General features: G+C 40.5%; 1 protein-coding gene across 3 annotated transcripts in view; it reads left to right on the top strand.

Moving 5' to 3' along the window:
* The window catches only part of alk (ALK receptor tyrosine kinase), a 484391-nt gene that overhangs the window by 459812 nt on the left and 5561 nt on the right, over nt 1-19018 (top strand). For all 3 annotated transcript variants that reach the window (XM_074661350.1, XM_074661348.1, XM_074661351.1), the window contains exons 21-26: nt 821-911; nt 1921-1985; nt 2089-2218; nt 3256-3353; nt 7895-7987; nt 18746-18847. In XM_074661350.1, coding sequence (XP_074517451.1) covers nt 821-911; nt 1921-1985; nt 2089-2218; nt 3256-3353; nt 7895-7987; nt 18746-18847 — 579 coding nt within the window. The remainder of the gene's footprint in view (nt 1-820; nt 912-1920; nt 1986-2088; nt 2219-3255; nt 3354-7894; nt 7988-18745; nt 18848-19018) is intronic.

Here is a 19018-nt window from a genome sequence, read left to right as displayed (position 1 = left end):
TATGAAATCGTCATGTTGCCCAGCACTCATCTCATCATAAAAAAGACAATATGAACAAATTCAGTATGAGTTGAACACATTAAATACAATCTGTGGTGAAATGTGAAATGTCTGACTCTAGGATAACAGTATCCAAATATGACAAATTGAGCAGTTATTCTACTCGTACAAACTATTTGAATAGGGTGGACTCATAAATACAGCATGGTGTGAGACGTAGCAGTTTAAATAAAGCCTGAAATATTAAAGTCTACTAAAGTATGGGTCTACTGCAGTGATCCGAGCGGCTGGGAAATGATTTTTGCAGGGCTCTTTTCAATTTTTTATGAATCTTTCATGTGTTTATAGTTCACCAGTTTATCATTGTGGTTCTAAATCTCTGTGATTAACTCTTTCTTGTGGACCTATGAATATTTTCCAATATCTAGATTTATTTAAGACATGAATCAAGTGCAATGGCTCCAAAGGGGGGAGTTAAAACCGTAATTTGGTGTCAAAGTTCACCATTCTCTGCAGAAGGATGTCACAAGGAGACATTTTATTTTATAAATTTAATTTTATACATAGTTATTTGCCTTTTCGGGCTGAAATGCTGGTGAATTACTTATTCAGACAACTGACTAGCATCTCTGCTGAGCTGTCATTACCTAGTACTAAACTCAATAGGTGATCATTCTTTGGGCACAGGTATATTTAGGACATGTCTTAATGCTGGCTGCTTCCAATGTCTTCAATTGAGAAATCCCCCCGTGTGAAAGTTTCAGCTCAATGTCTAAAATATGAATGAAACTAAATAATAAATGTGTTTGTGTGTCTCCAGGGGCCTGGGTCACGGTGCTTTCGGTGAAGTCTATGAAGGGCTGGCAGTGGGAATACCAGGTGAACCGAGTCCACTGCAGGTGGCAGTCAAGGTGAGTTCCCTCTGGAACTATAAATATTTTTTTTTTCTGTTTTTCAAAGGTCAAACTTTGATTGCTGTATTGGAGTTAAAGGCTTTACAGCACAAATACTGTCACCTTTCTTTCACTGCCTTATGTTCAGTGTCATGGAGAAACACTAATAACTAGGGCTCACGATTAATTGCATGATTGTCCATAGTTAATTGCGATTAATTGCAAATTAATCACATATTTTCTATCTGTTCAAAAATGTACCTTAAAGGGAGACTTGTCAAGTATTTAATACTCTTATCAACATGGGAGTGGGCAAATATGCTGCTTAAAGCCAGGGCCACACCAGGAACGACAGGTGCGTCTCTGGCCGCGTGTCAGCTGCGTCTCTTCTAGAGATTCGAGGTCTCGCCTATTTTTTACACGAGCAGCGCACGATTCACAGCAACAACAGACAGTGAAAGTGATCTATTGACTGTATATTGACATCATATCAGCAACATTACTACAGTTTTGATGTCTGTTTCTGTAGAAAATGTTACGGAGATGACTTGTTATTATTATTAAATCAACACTTTCAAAATAAAAGCCTACAAGTGTTTTTTTCTGTGTTAACACAAGGCTTTTAGTCTGAAATACGTAAAGGACAGTGCTGTGGAACATGCAGTGACCTGCAGAGCTCCATGAATAAATATAGCAAGGGGTTTTAAATGTGGATGAATACTATTATTTACAGATTACCACACGCTTCTTAACCTTTTTCTGTCTAAAATAAAAACAAATTACATTTATAATGAAATAAAATGGCCATTATGAAAGGCAAACTCTATTTATAAAGTAAGGGCTGGCAGCAGCAGAAACGCAGCTGGTCTGAACACCCGACGCCTGAATCACACAAGGCAGCCAACGTCTGGAATACCCTGCTTAGTCTGCTGCCCCCGCGACCCAGCCGCAGATAAAAAAAAGATGGATAGTGTATATCAAACTGATAAGGTTCATTTTACTGAAAAAAATTTTTTATTCACAATAGACCCTTCCTGAGGTTTGCTCTGAGCAAGACGAACTGGACTTCCTCATGGAGGCTCTAATCATCAGGTAAGAGCCACTCACAGACAATTAACAGAATTTTGTCTCTCGAACAGTGTCAACAGATCCATTTCTGATGCACGTTTCCCCTGCTGTGTTTCTGTCCCTGCAGTAAGTTCAGCCACCAGAACATTGTGCGTTGTATAGGAGTCAGTCTGCAGGCCATGCCCAGGTTCATCCTGCTGGAGCTGATGGCTGGAGGAGACCTCAAGTCTTTCCTGAGAGAAACCAGACCCCGGCTGGTGAGACACGCTGCTGTATCATGCCCAAGTGCACATCGTCATTGAATAGTGCTAGGGCTGTCAATCGATTAAAATTATTAATCTCAATTAATCGCATGATTGTCCATAGTTAATCGTGATTTATCGCACATTAATCACACATTTTTTATGTGTTCAAAATGTACCTAAAAGGTTAGATTTGTCAAGTATTAAATACACTTATCATCATTGGGAGTGGGCAAATATGCTTGCTTTATGCAAATATATGTACATATTTATTATTGGAAATCAATTACCAACACAAAACAATGACAAATATTGTCCAGAAACCCTCACAGGTACTGCATTTAGCATAAAAAATATGCTCAAATCATAACATGGCAAACTGCAGCCCAACAGGCAACAACAGCTGTCAGTGTGTCAGTGTGCTGACTTGACTATGACTTGCCCCAAACTGCATGTGATTATCATAAAGTGGGCATGTCTGTAAAGGGGAGACTTGTGGGTACCCATAGAACCCATTTTCATTCACATATCTTGAGGTCAGAGGTCAAAGGAGCCCTTTGAAAATGGCCATGCCAGTTTTTCCTCGCCAAAATTCAGCTCAAGTTTGGAGCCTTAGTTAGCCTCATTTGCGACAAACTGGTATGACCAGTATGACTGGTACCAATGGATTCCTTAGGTTTTTTCTAGTTTCATATGATGCCAGTTGCTTTTCTTTAACTTTAAAACTGATCCCACTACAACCTAAAAATCGCAAGTTGCGTTGATGCATTAAAGAAATGAGTGGCATTAAAACGAATTTGCGGTAACACGTTATCACGTTTACTTTGACTTTCCTAAATAGGACATTTAATTTTTGAAGCTACTACATCTGTTCTTCTCATTGAGCCCCAGAATTGGAACACACTACAATCCAAGTTATATCAGTCAGATTTTAAAACACATATTCACACTACAATGTCTACTACCTCTGTTTTTTTTTTTAAAATCTGCCTCTGATGTATTCACTAATATTGCATTCTGGGGATTTCTCTGTCTCTTCTCTGTTTGATCAGGAGCACCCGTCCAGCCTGAGCATGGTGGACCTTCTCAATGTGGCCAGAGACATCGCTAAGGGCTGCCAGTATCTGGAGGAAAACCAATTTATACACAGGTACGCCACCAGATGACCTCACATTTTGCATATGAATGTGCTAAACCAACAGTGTGTTGGCATTAACAAATACAGCCCATGATTACGAAAGGATGTATTGTATTCTGCTGCCTTATATACTTCCTACCTTAACAGATTAGCAAGACAGAGAGAAAAACAAACAATATACGGCACATATGGGTAAGCGTATACATATGGAATGCAAATGTGCAAGGGAAAACAAACACAGTCCACATTCATTTGCTGACTTCTACTCAGAATTATGAGCTGACTGCATCCGTCCAAGCGTAACATATGGACTCTGCATGCCTTTTGCCTTTCGTATTATAGCAGAAAGGACAAGTGATGAGTTTAGCATCAGAGCAGCCAGATGGGGTAGCCGGCTTGCCTTTTTACGGTCTGTATCCAAGGCACAAGCCCCCTTCTATATCCATATTCACAGCTGTTAGTGAACCGCAGGATGTGACTAAAGAATTTTAAAAACCCTTCTCTTGAATCTGTCTTCCTTCATGGATGTCTGGGAGGAAAGTCAAGTACATGTCAAAAAGGGAAGAGGTCAGAATTGCTCCCAAAATCACATTGAGACAGTTAAATAGCATCCCTCTTCCTTCATGTCTCTGTTTGACTTCCTAGGAATTGGCCAATGACAAACGAGGTCTATTAAACCTTGTTTGCCCCAATGTGGCACAGTAAAGCCCCATCAATCGATCTAATGGCCGACTCTTCTCCGGCGGCTCTTGGGCTTCTATACAGCCCGCTTTTCTGCCTTCAAACCTGTATTAAAATTCATCCTAACACTGTCCTTGAGGCTAATTTCAATTTTTATGGAGGTGTGTTTACTCGGGGTTGAGTAAAGGGCAGGTGAATGAGGTATGGTGGAGGAGTAGCCGCTCCTCAGAAAAAGCTGCTTTTACTTGGGGACTACAGGGTTGGATGATTCGATCTGTGGCGTGCTCCAACAGGTTAAATGACAGGTTTAATGCTGTCTGAGAATAACTTGCTCTGGCGTTTGTGTGTTTCTATGCTCTTTCTTGTGGTGGTATTTATCCAACACGTTCTCACTCCCAACTTGTCAAATACGGCAGCTTGGTCAGGACCCCTTGGCGTCGCTTTTTAACGCAATGGGCACCCCTTTAGCGTTATATTTCAACGTGCCTAGTAGTCTAATAGACTTGAACACGTGGTTTACATTATGTATGAGGAGGTACGTTATTGTTACTACTTGGTTAGGTTTAGGCAACAAAACTATTGTGTTAGGTTTAGACAACAAAACTATTGGGTTAGGTTAAGGTAACAAAACTATTGGGTTAGGTTAAGGTAACAAAACTATTCGGTTAGGTTTAGGCATCAAAACTATTGGGTTAGGTTTAGGCAACACAACTATTAGGTTAGGTTAAGGCAACAAAACTATTGGGTTAGGTTTAGACAACAAAACTATTGGGTTAGGTTTAGGCATCAAAACTATTGGGTTAGGTTTAGGCATCAAAACTATTGGGTTAGGTTTAGGCATCAAAACTATTGGGTTAGGTTTAGGCATCAAAACTATTGGGTTAGGTTTAGGCAACAAAACTATTAGGTTAGGTTAAGGCAACAAAACTATTGGGTTAGGTTAAGGCAACAAAACTACATGGTTAGGTTTAGGAAAAGATCATGGTTTGGGTTGAAATAAGTATGTTTGTTACATAACCTAAGTTACGTACGTAAGTTAAGTAGGCCTATGTTACATACGTGATGTAATTTAAGTACGTTACGAAAGTTAACTTTTGTAAGCAAGTTAAAATAAGTCAAAATGTACTTTTCGACTCCGCTCATAACTGCTACAGCCACTCGAGGCAGCCCTGAAAGTGTAAAACTAACGCTAGAGGGGTACGTGGAACGTCATAGTTTGACGCGCAGGGCCACATATTTGACACGTTGGAAGTGAGGAACGCCCTGCTTTTTGTGTGGATGATGCAATGTTACTCTTACATTACTTTATTTTACAACAGGCTTGGTACTCTCTTTGGAAGTTGTAGCCACCTGAATAGAAGCACTGTGCTGAGCAGAGACGGGTAGTTTAATGCAACCTCGGGTGTTACAATAGACTAATAACGGAGATTGGTCTTTAAGCGCTGCAGTGAAATGGGTCTTTAAGCTGCAGTTAAAATTTGCTGTAAATAAGGTCTGCGTGCCAGCTAACATTGTTTTAATAGCAGCCTGCTCTCACATCACTGTGCCGCATGTACAAAAGCACTGTGTCCTTCCCTTGAGCTCTCAGCTAGCAGTCTATGATAGCTACTGCTGTATTTCAAGGCTCGTCCTTGCCTACAAGCAAAAAGCGAATCATTTGCATGAATTCTTCCGAGCCATTAAACAAGGACCACTTAGATTTAGCTACAGCACCTCGTGAGAAAGGAATGTGTTAAAGTCTTTGTGTGTGTAAACTCCCATATGCTGATTGTATGCTATGATAGAAATGATTCTGTTTTCTGAGATGCCCCTAAATGGATTGATTCATTCACTACTTTCTCTTGAATAGGAAATGTTCTCTGTAGCTGGTTTGATAACTCAGTTTACTGACACTCATTTAACTGCTTCAGTCGAAAGGATGCCCTTGAAACTATGTTCTTTATTCTATACTAAATAATTTCATATCAAACTTGAGGTATTGCTATAATATCATAAATTGAATAGTTCCAATCACTTCTGGCACATTGAAGTGGGGCAATCAAGCATAGTGTAGTCCCGTCTTAAAAAGCCCTCAGTTTAAATCAGTCCGAACTATTATTTTATCCTCATTGTGTCATTTCACATCCAAGTTCATCAGAGTGTGGAGGCTAAACAACTAAACAAAGTGTTGCTGTTAACACACTCACTTGTATCTCTGCTAGTTCTTCGTTTCCAGCCCTGCCCTGTCTCATGATCTAGTTTGAGCAGTGTCACCTGATGTTATTCTGATGTTAAATTCTGGGTATTTATTGTCCCTAGTGCACACTTGTCTTTAGTGTGATGAGGAGCAGTGCGCTCACAACGTCACTTCTTAAGATGTTAAGAAAGTTAGACGCCTTGGGAGCAGAATACAGTGTGTGGGCTCTATTTTCTTTTTCCCCAGACAGGAGCAGAGCGTGCTGTGTGAACTACTGTATTTTCTCAAAGACTAACCATACCAAGACAGTGCAAATATGAATTTTATGAATTTTCCCGTCTTACCCGCTCTGCCTTGCAAATACTGCGGAACATTTCAATCTGCTCCCTGGATGCACCATGTGGGCAGAGCTATAAAGGCACCGTAGGAAACTATACACTTTACTAGCTCGCCCAGGGCAACTGGGTAGTTACACTGAACTCTGGATCCCACTGGGGAGCGTCTGTAGGAGTTTCATACATGGAGCTCTCTTATAGATGCAAATATAAGAAACTAGTGAGGAGACAAAGCAAGAGCAAAGCTGTGGGAATGTGCAGTATATTTAAAGCTCATATACACTGATCAGCCATAACATTAAGACCAATGAGAGGTGAAGTGAATAACATTGACTTGATCTCGTTACAATGGCACCTGGCAGTGGGTGGGATATATTAGACAGCAAGTGAACATTTTGAACTTTGAATTTTGTGTTGGAAGCAGAAAAAATGGGCAAGCGTAAGGATGTGAGCGACTTTGACAAGGGCCAGATTGTGATGGCTAAACGACTGGGTCAGAGCATCTCCAGAACTGCAGCTCTTGTGGGATGTTCCCGGTCTGCAATGGTCAGGACCTGGCAAAAGTCGTCCAAGGAAGGTAAACCGGTGACAGGGTCAGACCCGAGGCTCATTGATGCACGTGGGGAGCAAAGGCTCGCCCGTGTTGTCCGATCCAATAGAAGAGCTACTGGAGCTCAAATTGCTGAAAAAGTTAATGCTGGTTCCGATAGAAAGGTGTCAGAACACACAGTGCATCGCAGTTTGTTGCGTATGGGGCTGCGTAGCCGCAGACCGGTCAGGGTGCCTGTGCTGACCCGTGTCCACCGCCAAAAGCGCCTACAATGGGCACGTCGTGAGCATCAGAACTGGACCACGGAGCAATGGAAGAAGGTGGTCTGGTTTGATGAATCACATTTTCTATTACATCATGTGGATGGCAACGAGTTTGAGGTGTTGACTCGGCCTCCAAGTTCTCCAGATCTCAATCCAATCGAGCATCTGTGGGATGGGCTGGACAAACAAGTCCAATCCATGGAGGTCCCAACTCGCATTTTACAGGACTTAAAGGATCTGCTACTGACGGCTTGATGCCAGATACCACAGCAGACCTTCAAAAGTCTAGTGGAGTCCATGCCTCGATGGATCAGGGCTGTTTTGGCAGCAAAAGGGTGACCTACTCAATATTAGGCAGGTGGTCATAATGTTATGGCTGATCGGTGTATATGGGGACATTATTGTAGCAAAACTATTTTTGTGGAGAGTTGTGTAACTGCATCTCAATCCGTGTGTTCGTAATTATAATAAAGTGACCAATCTCCATCAATCCAAACAGTAAGTACTCGCCTGACAGTCTGTATGTGTTGTTTTTTCTCATCTTTCAGGGATATTGCAGCTCGGAATTGCCTACTGACCTGCAAAGGGCCGGGCCGCGTGGCCAAGATTGGGGATTTTGGGATGGCTCGAGACATTTACAGGTACAATTGAATGACTGATGTAAGACAGCAGGCAATAGATGCCAGTTGAATTTGAGTCTAGATAAGGTTTAAAGGGGGTTGAGACCAAGTAAGCGCACACCAAACAGAAATAAAAAAAGAAAATGTATCTTTGAAAAACAAATGTGCGGGGGAACATCTAGTGGGCATGCACTAGATGCCAATTCAAGGGAGTAATACCAAGGCTGGGCTGAAGGATGGCAGTTGTATTCAAACATAATCTTAGGTATTTATCTGAATCAAATCACTTTTATTCAACAGTTACACTGAATAAATAACCAGAATTTATTATCTTGATTGTGTTGTGGAAATGTATCAACACCTAATGACCCTTACCGCTGCACTAAGGAAAATTTCATTTCCATTATAATATTTGGCCGTATCCCAGCCCTCCTAACCAGCAATTATTAATCACTGCATACAAAAAGCACCCATATGAATATTTAAAATACAACACCTAGGAGTATTATCGATTGTGGCAAACTAATGGTTAAAGAGTAACTTAATCGCAGGCTCTCACTGCCCTCTATGGGTAAGTTTCAAGTCTGTTGTACCTCTGAGAACACACAACATCACTGCTGGATGTGGTCTGGGAGAGGTTGGAAGTGTGTTGTTTAAAGGGGAGCACCACTCAAATTCAGAATTCCAATATGTTATTTCCATGGCCTGGGAAAGTTCAAACTAAATGTGTGAACATGAGCTACTCTCTGAAAGCCTCTCACAAACCAGGGGCCTCATTACAGAAACTTCCCAAGTCTGAAATCCTATCTTATCTCAGTTTAGGATGACATTTAGGATTTTTGGTATTATAGAAACATCTGTCCTATCTAATTTTAGGATAGGAATTTGGCTATTACAGCACCATCCTAATGTAGGGATACCCCAAGTTAGAAATCCTAAATTAGGATGGCATATACCCTGTCCTAAATTTAAAAGAACCGAGATATCCGATATGCCGATATTTAGGCCGATACCAATATATGCACATCTATTTTTCCACCTAACTGCAGAGCACATCAGGTCTCTCCTGTAGTGGAATTAACATTACTATGCCTTGACTGTTATCATGATGCAGACATAAAATGCAATGCTTTTCAAAATGCACACATTCACTGGGCAAAATAAGAAAACTATTCAACTTAGGTTACATGTAAAACAGGGCTCCAGACTAACCTTGTACATTGGTTCCACTGGTGTGCCTAACTTTTATATTTAGTTGCACCGGCACATAATTTAGGTGCACCCAAACTTTTCAATCAAGAGTTTTCTTCATTTTTAATAACCTGTATGTTTTAAGGTTGTGATGTTGTTCGAGAAGGAGTAGGCTACAGGGCACGGTTACATGCATGCCTTTTTTCTTTTTTTGGGTGCAGGTGGGGGGGGGGGAAATAACGCTACACACATACGCACACGGAGACAGACCAGTTAAATGTCAGGCACACCGGTGCGACCAATGAAAATGTTTTTGGTCGCATCTCTGAAGCACTGTAAAACATGGCATATTTATTTTTGTGTAATATATATCGTAGGAAATGTTGATTTCTGGCCGATGGCGATGTTTCATTTTAAAGCCTGTCGATACCTGTGGCGTGCCGATATCATCATGCATCCCTATGTCTGACCATAAGAGTAACATGTATGATTGTTTTTAAATGGGTCCTAATTCCCCTTTATAGTTATGAGAAGATCTCCTTATTGGTCACAAGAAACGAACCAGCTTTGGCACTGAACATCAACATAGGTTGTCTCCAGTAGTTTTGAGTGTGAACTCCTGGGTATGGACAATTCTTCAACTGCAACTGACAAATCAAAATGCAAGCACAAAACCCCAAACCCGTTTCCCTAAACGGCCGTGAGTGAACACAGTCCAGAGAAAGCTGGACTCGGTGACAGAGACGATGTTGGATCTTTCTCTTCGTTACTCCCTTTAATTATTCCCTTCAGTATCATTTGGTATAAAGACAACTGGCTAGCCTGATAAACATGAGCCTGCTGTGTCTTGGGCAAGTTATTTTTAACTGCGAGGATATACTGTATAAATAATACCTAAATATACCTATATACAATATATAAGAAAGAAAACTATTTCAGGAGCTCTGTACTTAGGAAGCGTTTTTTCTTGGCATGCGATTGTAAAGGCCGTGGCACTGAGCTGGTAAATGTCGAATCACAGCTGTGAAAGTGTTTCTATTCTCCATCACACCGTCATGCTGATGCTGTCTTTTAATCTACATCAGCTCATCTGTAGCCCCGACGGCGTCTCATTATTCTTAGCTCAAACTTTTTAACACAGCTACAACAATTTTTCACGTGACACCATTTAAAATGAATGCACCAATCCAGCAGGGAAATCTCCAAAGCCTTTCATCTGGTAAGAAATTAGAGCAGGGGAAATATGTCACAACACTCAGCTATATTAACGCAGCACATTCGAATCATCCGACGGAAAGTCACACGAGAGCAAAGTCACTCTCGGAGCATCCGGGAAAGGCTGTTGCACAATCCCCCCCTTGGGGAGCCACATTAGGAGCGCTTGATTTAATTGCTGATGACAGTTTTTCAGGTGCCTCGATTCTTTTCATCTCTCAGCCTGGAGCCGTGGTGCCGGGGCTTCTTTTTTTTTTTTTTATTATCACTTATTATTTTGAGAGTGAGGGATGGTGGTTATGTGCGCTACGCCGTAAGTGTTTTATTTTTTGCTGTTTCATGATGTGGCCCTCCTGCTATGTGACGAGGGACATGGGAGTCCTTTTGAGGCTGTCGCGGGGGTACGGACGTCACAGTGAGGCACCAGGACACGGCTTAATGTCAGCTTTTTATATTCTGGGAGCAGAGCCACAGGCTTGCTCGCACGTGGTATTCCATGGACTCCCTCTCTCACGCACATATTTCAGCACGAATGCTTGCACACACCGGTGATGCTGCGGTAAATAAAAAGCTGGGTAAACAAAAGGCGCCAGTCAGTAATCATCCTGAGGTAAACAGCTGCCACTATGAAAAGAAATCAACAGTGCTTTCAGAAAATAATTGGTATTTTGCCTTAAATGACCACAGTATTCTCAAAGGAACTATTAACAACAAAGCATGACTTTAGGTTGTATTTAATAACCCTCTGAGAGCTACAATAGACTCGTTTTTTAGTCTTTAGATAGCAGGTCAACAGTAGATGTCACATAGAAGTGGTGTACATCATCTGAAAGCTGGGAACCTGGAGATTAATTTGAGATGCAGCTCAGCACTGAGTGTCAAGTTGTTCTAGTTATAAATGAGAAATAAACATGAATAAATGAATTGTTTAAAATAAATTGTAAAAGTACAAGGGCTTAAAACATAATGATGGAAGTACATAATGGTCATCCCCATGCTCTATTATGACTCATAAGTTGTTGCAGCAATTTTGGGCTTGATACCATTTGTTACACAGATTTGGTGCTAAATTTAACCATTTTTTTACCTCTCGAGAGGTGATACAAATGATCAAAAATCCCTCCACAATACCACATTAAAACACCGAGACCATAGAAAAAGCCATGCTGTGATTTGGTATTAAAATCTTTGACATTTTGAGATTTCTGCAAGAATAGCATTTTTGGCGATTGGATAGAGAGCTCTTCTGTTCTGGAAACTGCTCAGAAACCCCTTTATTGTTAATCTAGCTAGGAAAGCTGTCCATCCTCTGAATGCCCTAGGTCTCTAGTTTGTGGCTAGTTCATGAGGCTGTGATTCTCCTAGTCACCACAGGTCAGTTTATACAGTGAGGTCAAGTTTAAAAAAAATAATTCTCAATACTGTACAATAAAATGGCTACTATGGGGATTAACATCATCACATATGAATACAATTGGGCTCATTGGTTTCACAACAGTCTCAGCTTTACAGTGATACCCAATTTATACAATTCCAAGACTGTTTAGGGACCCCAGTATGCAGAAATATTGAAACACACCATTTTTAGAATAGGCGAAAATAACACATTTATACTGCAATCAAAGAATTACATGGTTTTTGCCCCAAACTGCATGTGATTATCATAAAGTGGGCATGTCTGTAAATGGGAGACTCGTGGGTACCCATAGAACCCATTTTCATTCACATATCTTGAGGTCAGAGGTCAAGGGACCCCTTTGAAAATGGCCATGCCAGTTTTTCCTCGCCTAAATTTAGCCTATTTTTGGAGCGTTATTTGGCCTCCTTGCCTAAATGACACTAACACTAACGCTAATAAAGCTAGCATGGTAGGATTGTTACAAATGGATTCCTTGGGTTTTTTAGTTTCATATGATATCTGGACCTTCGCTCTAGCTCTAAAAACTGAACCTGCTGCAGCCTCTGAAAGACGGTAAAGTCTGTGGCGAGTCTCAGGGAGTTAATGTCAGCCTGGTGCACACACACACACACACACACAGTGTAAAGGTAGAACAAAGACATTCCATTCAATGAACAGACACAAGTACTAGGCTCCATATTGTGTCCTCACAGGTGCATGTTCTTCTAGCTCACTCTCCATTCAACACAGTCTGTTCTGTCTCTTACTGTTTGTTTTTGCCTTTAATGCTTCTCTATCTTCTAGCTCCCCTTTAGCACACTGATTTGCTCGCACAAGAAAAAGCACACACATATAAAACACCTCTATTTGTGCTATAGATTTCCTGGGACTGTATGTTAAGCCTTCCTAATCTGCAGCTGAGCTTTCAGTCTGTGTTTGTGGTGTTGGCAGTAGTCGTAAATATGTCCATAAACCCCACGGTTAAAAAAAATAAAAAAGAGGTCGATCCACTGATAGGGGGATTATCAGTCTAATCCTCTACATTTTACCATCCCTCAATCTTTTCAAAATATTCCAGCATTTTCTAATGGGCAGATAACGGACTGAATAGCAATGTACAAAAGTTTTATGTGATGTTTTTTTTTTTAAAGATGTGTTTCACTTGCACAGGTCAGAAAAGGTATTCTGACTCACCGGATGTAGACTGTGGGTATGAGTCAGCCATTGGCAGCGTATCTCACGCTGCATTCTTCTCCCCTTCCACTATCTATTTTGCAAGGCCAACGTCGCTACATCCTGGGCTTAGCGCCGCCCAAGACGATTGTGATTGGTTTAAAACTGAAGTCAGTAACTTTGAGCAAATGTGATAAAAAGTTATTTTTATGAAACGGTCACTATATCCTGACAGTAGTGCCTGAGACAGATAACGCTTGGTTTTGGCTCGACTGTTTTCAACACGGCTGCCGGGTCACAAACTTTCTCATTTTACAGCTAAACAGTACACTACACGATGTTTCTGAAAACATCTGCGGAGAGGAATAGGCATTACAGTAACAGAATATTGATTCATATTTGATCAGCGCTGCCTAGTTTGACCATTTGATCGGAGTTTGCGAGTTTCGTGAGCAGTGATTGACAGCTGCTGTAGAGACTCCTCGGCTCTTGATGTTTTTGTTTGGGCGCGATGAAATCTTCCAAATTTATTATTACCTTTATATACTTTACATATTGTTTTACAAACTGTTACACCTCTGTGTTATATACATATTTATTATTTCTCTATACATACTACATTCCTGTCTACACCTCTGTATATATATTTTTAGCACTGCTTATATTCAGATTTCCCATCTGACATACTGTCTTCAACAAAACAATTACATTTACATTACTATTTTATATTTACTTATGTTTTTATTTATTTTAACTGTCCTATTTTATACCTTCGATTATCATTCTGCTTTTGCATTTACTTGTGTGATTTCTCCTTTATATATAAATATTTTATTAGCATGGTTGAAGGAACCTGAGGCCAAAGGTTTTTATTACCAATGACCGCTTTGCTGGAATTGATATAATTTATGACAATAAAGAACCTTGAACCAAATGGCATTAGGAGCATTAAGAGGAGGCAGAGGGATATGATTTTTTTCTGTCAGGATATAGTAACCATTTTATAAAAATAACTTTTTTTAATCATATTTGCTACATTTCTACCAACTGCTGCTTCAATTGTGGGAAGCCAAAATCGCGATTAATATTCAATTAATTGTGCAGCCCTACTGGAAGGGTTGCCAGTTCAAATCCCTTTGGGCTTTTTGAGAGCGTAAAGGAGAATAGCATTAACAGTCTCTTCATATCATATTTGCTCAAAGTTACCAACTGCAGCTTTAAAGAAACACAAACAACCCAGAACGTTTTTTTCCCCCTTGTACTAGAGTGATGATGTGTGGAGCCAGACCTTTCTTTAGCGCTGACACTGCGCTGTGGAGATACGTCTGGCTATGCAAGTCTAAATTTAGGAGATTGTGGCAGTCTGGCTTTTGTAAACTCCTCATCACTGAATTCAGCCTTTTCACAGCAACAAAAGCAAGATCCACTAAGAGCCACAGCTGTTTGATCTAATCGCAGCTTTTGAGGACAGTCCACTTCCACTCACTATTTTCATTATTGGGATAGACGGGAACATTAGAAGGATAATGGTAATGGCGCAACAAGATGGTGGCAGGATACAATCCTGTTATTGTAGGCCTGAAAAAGGAGGAGAATACTGATTCCCCATCACTGAAATGATCGTGTTATTCTAAGTGATAGGTTAAGGCGGAAACTGTGCAACTGCCCTGCGGCGGTTCAGAGCTAATCTGTCAAGCAAACGCTCAACTAGTGATTGTTTTCTCTGCTTCATTGAATATGTGTAATTTTCTTTGAGGCTAACTTCTTATGCCAATACTTTGCTAAATATATATTTCCCTTTTAGCCATACTATCTTGACAGCATATCATCTATATTCATCTCTGCTTACTGCTCCCCTGAAGCCACACAGCTGTAGCTACGAGTTAAACCAAATGATGATTAGTGCTGGCTCTTGATATTTGCCTCGAGTCGATACTGTGCAAAATGCAGTTGTTTCTTATCCTCTTAATTTCCATTATAGTAAATATCGCACAAAAAAGATGGTTTAAGCAAGTAGCAAACAGTAAAATTAAGCTTTTTTTTGGTCTTCGAATGAGGCTTGGCTACATCTGTTTTAGCTTCTTGGCACTAGTTGCTTTTTGGATTCAATTTTACAGCTTACTTTTACGGCTCTGGCTTTTAACGGTAGTTCATACATTAGTGCCCCAGGTGAGCAGCTTGAAATCAGCTTGAAATCCTCCTAAACTAAAGACAAAATGTGATGGGTCATGCAGCCCAAGCCCATAGGCTTTGGATGCCGTATCTGAGGAGCTCAGGCTTCTAAAACCACAATCTTTTTCTTTTTTTTTTTTTGCTTGTTGTCCCATTTTTTTATCCAGGCTGTTTTATTCTTTGCCACCCTGCTTTTGATGTGTTTTCCGTTCTTTTCTTTTTCGTATTTTTTTTGTTTTTGGTTTTAGCTTGTACTCGTCCAGGGAAAGCCAACTGAGCATAATGCTCTTTTCTCATCCTGCTTCACGTTCACACCTGGGAGCTGCCCACTGTAATTACAGTCCTTATTCCTGTGCAGCCATGTGCAGCTCCAGCAGAGCGGTTGGGTGTTTCACTTACTTCCAGTCGAGTTTTTGAAGGCGAAGAGAAAGAGACTGTTACTGCTACTTCTTTACTTTCCCAAAAGGCCCAAAGGGATTTGAACTGGCAACCATTCCAGTAGGGCTGCGCAATTAATCGAATATTAATTAATTAATACATGGACATGATCAACTGCGATATTTACTTTTAAAATGTGTGCTCCGCTCATAGAAAACTCTGCTGCATAAACTAACAGCTAGAGATGCACTGACAATCAGCAGCCGATAGAAGGCGGACGGTTTTCAGCAGTCTCATATATCCGAGTATTTGCCGGTCACACAGCGGCACAGTCAGTAACATCTCACATACACAACATGTCGTCGGCAAGGGAAGTTCTTTAGCGTGAGTGAAGAAGACATAAAGCTAGCAATTTGTCAAAACGGTAAGTTAAAATTGAGCAGTGGAGGAACAACCTTAAAAACATTTGGAACTAGAATTGCACTCGGAGAGCGCAGACCTCCGTCAACGCGTGACTTTAAAAACAGATCACAGCTCACAGCTGGCGGTTACGTGAGGAGGTCGGCTTATTATTAACACGGTGTGTTTCCGTGTAACGTATCGGCGGATGCCTCTCTCATTCAGCAGCCTTGTTATGTCTGTATAGCGTTACACTACGTTGTCTCTCATCTCGTCATATACCGCTTTTTTCTTTCTCACCGCAGACGGCCAGCAGCTTCCACACACACATCCACACACGTATTGCTCTGCTCTCAGAAGGAAGAAGGCGGGGTCACGCGTCTTCAACGCGTCATCAGTTTACACTGCGCATGTGTTATACCCTGTGGTCTTAATGCTCAGGCTGATCGGAATCCTTAAAAATATTCCTGAATCCGGATCATGATCCGGATCGCCACCGAAATCGAATGGATTGTTCATTGTGCTACACCCCACCCGTCCAAAAAGATTTCATTTAAATCCAACATGGTCTTTTGGAGTAATCTTGCTAACGGACAAACAAACAAACCAACAAACAAACACCCATACTTACTTAAGCAATCAATAATTTGACACAAAAACGGTCCGCCAGAGTCCGACATCAGAACTGCGCCCATAGCAACGTTATATTACAACAATGACCAGCTAGCTGTGCATTATCCTGCTTATTACACGGCTACTTACTTAAAAAATCTCTAATTTGACACAAAAACGGTCCACCAGAGGCCAACATCAGAACTGCACCCATAGCAACCGTCTGCTATAAAGAAATAACACACCGTAGAACGCCGTGATTGACCAATCAGAATTGAGTATGCAACAAAGCCGTGCAATTATGTATTGTAATTCATTCCCATGATGCTGCGAGTAATCACAGTTATAACGCTATCATGATACGTTCAAATGTAATCTTGTATAATGTAGTTTTTGGCTAGAAACTTGAATAAATCCAGTTGTTTGAAGGAGATGTTTTCACAGCAATAAAATAATAGATATTAGAGAGAGAAACATGTTTAACTTTCTAATTTATTTCCTAATCATTTGAATTAAGTGGTTTTATGCAAATAACCACTATAGATCACAATAACAAAGTGAAAGAAAAACATTTAGAATGTTTGACGGTTGGAATGTAGCAGTGCTGTTAAATTAAATGTGAAATTGCAATAAAAATATTTTGTCCCTAATCTATAAATAATCGTGATATCAATATTGATCAAAATAATCTGCAGCCCTATTTTCCAGTCACAAACTGCGTCTATATGTTATTATATAGTCCAATTCATTATGAAGCACTTGCCATGTTTACAAACAACTGCTTAGGTGGACTAGTGTCATTTCAATGATAAAATCACTCCGGGCGAAAAGATTTACTCTGCAACAGCAAACAATGCCAAATGATGCTGTTTTTCCCAGCCAAACACAGCTGACACCGCTTAACTCGGATCTTGACGTGTGTCCATTTTTTTCAGCCGAGCAGTTCATGTCTGTCCGTGTGCCTTGAGCAGTGCGAGATGACCTCCATCAGCACAAACAATCAGATAGAGCACACATCAGATAATTTCTCGACCAACGCCAAGCGCAAAACGGCATTAAAAATGGCTCAGGCGAGGCTCGGCCTGGCCAAAAATCTCCCTCTTCTCTCTCTGCGCAGATAAAGGAGTTCTCAGAGGGTCTCTCACACCAACGTGTTGGGAGGCTGAAAAAGCGATCCGATCAGAGTGCCGATACAGCCACTGACAAACCGTGAATTAATTGCTGGATGTTAGATTTTTTTTTCTTCTTTTTTTTTTTTCACCCTCTGCTTTTGAGGGCAGTGGTGTTGCCATGGTGACGGTGCTGCAAACTGCAAATGCTGGTTTTCATTTCACAATTGTTCCCTTTTTTAATTATTACTGTGCAAACAAATATTAATATTATTAGTAAGGCTGTCAATCGCATGAGTGTCCATAGTTTATTGAGATTGATCGCAAATTAATCACACATTTTGTATCTGTTCAAAATGTATCTTAAAGGGAGATTTGTCAAGTATTTAATACTCTTATTAGTGGGCAAACATGCTTGCTTTATGCAAATGTATGTACAGTATATATTATACTTATATGACTAGAAATCAATTAACAACGCAACAGAGTAATGCAGAGTGCATGAGACAGATAATGCTTGGTTTTGGCTCGACAGTTTTCAACATGGCGGTCGGGTCACAAACTTTCTCATTTTACAGCTGAACAGTAAACTACACGATGTTTCTGAAAAAAGTTGTGGTTGGAAATAGGCATTACAGTAACAGAATACTGAATCATATTTGATCAGAGTTTGCAAGTTTCGCGAGCAGTGATTGACAGCTGCCCAGAGACAGCTCGGCTTTGACTGGTTGTTTGTTCGGGTACGTCGAAATCTTGCAAATACCATTAGGAGCAAAATATTGAATTGTGATTAATTGCATGATTGTCCATAGTTAATCATGATTAAATTACAAATTAATCACACATTTTTAACTGTTCAAAATGTACCTTAAAGGGAGATCTGTCAAGTATTTAATACTCTTTTTAACATGAGTGGACAGATATGCTGCTTTATGCACGTTTATATTTATTATTGGAAATCAATTATCAACACAAAACAATGACAGATATTGTCCAGAAACCCAAGTTGAGTTAATGCGTTAAAGAAATTTGTGGTGTTAAAACGAATTTGCTTTATTATCGCGTTAACTTTAATCATTAGCCATCAAGCATTTTACTATTCAAAATCTGTGTTTGTGTTTGCATGTATAGGGCGAGTTATTACAGGAAGGGAGGGCGTGCCATGCTGCCAGTGAAGTGGATGCCACCTGAAGCCTTCATGGAGGGCATCTTCACATCTAAAACAGACACGTGGTGAGAATCCCTGTTTAACATCCCTCACTGTGATTTCACCTGCTATATTTTACACTCAGACGTCTGCCGTCCCAACCTTCCCATCCTTTGTTTTTTTCCCTTCCTCCGTCCTTCAACGCCTTTGATCCTGAGCCATATGTTGTTTTTTTTAATTCCTTGTCTCGTCTCCAT

Source organism: Sebastes fasciatus, chromosome 15, assembly GCF_043250625.1.
Source record: "Sebastes fasciatus isolate fSebFas1 chromosome 15, fSebFas1.pri, whole genome shotgun sequence".
In the NCBI taxonomy this organism is placed as follows: Eukaryota; Metazoa; Chordata; class Actinopteri; order Perciformes; family Sebastidae; genus Sebastes; species Sebastes fasciatus.
Note: the sequence above shows the minus strand (reverse complement) of the source record. Positions and strands in the feature narration are given on the sequence as shown.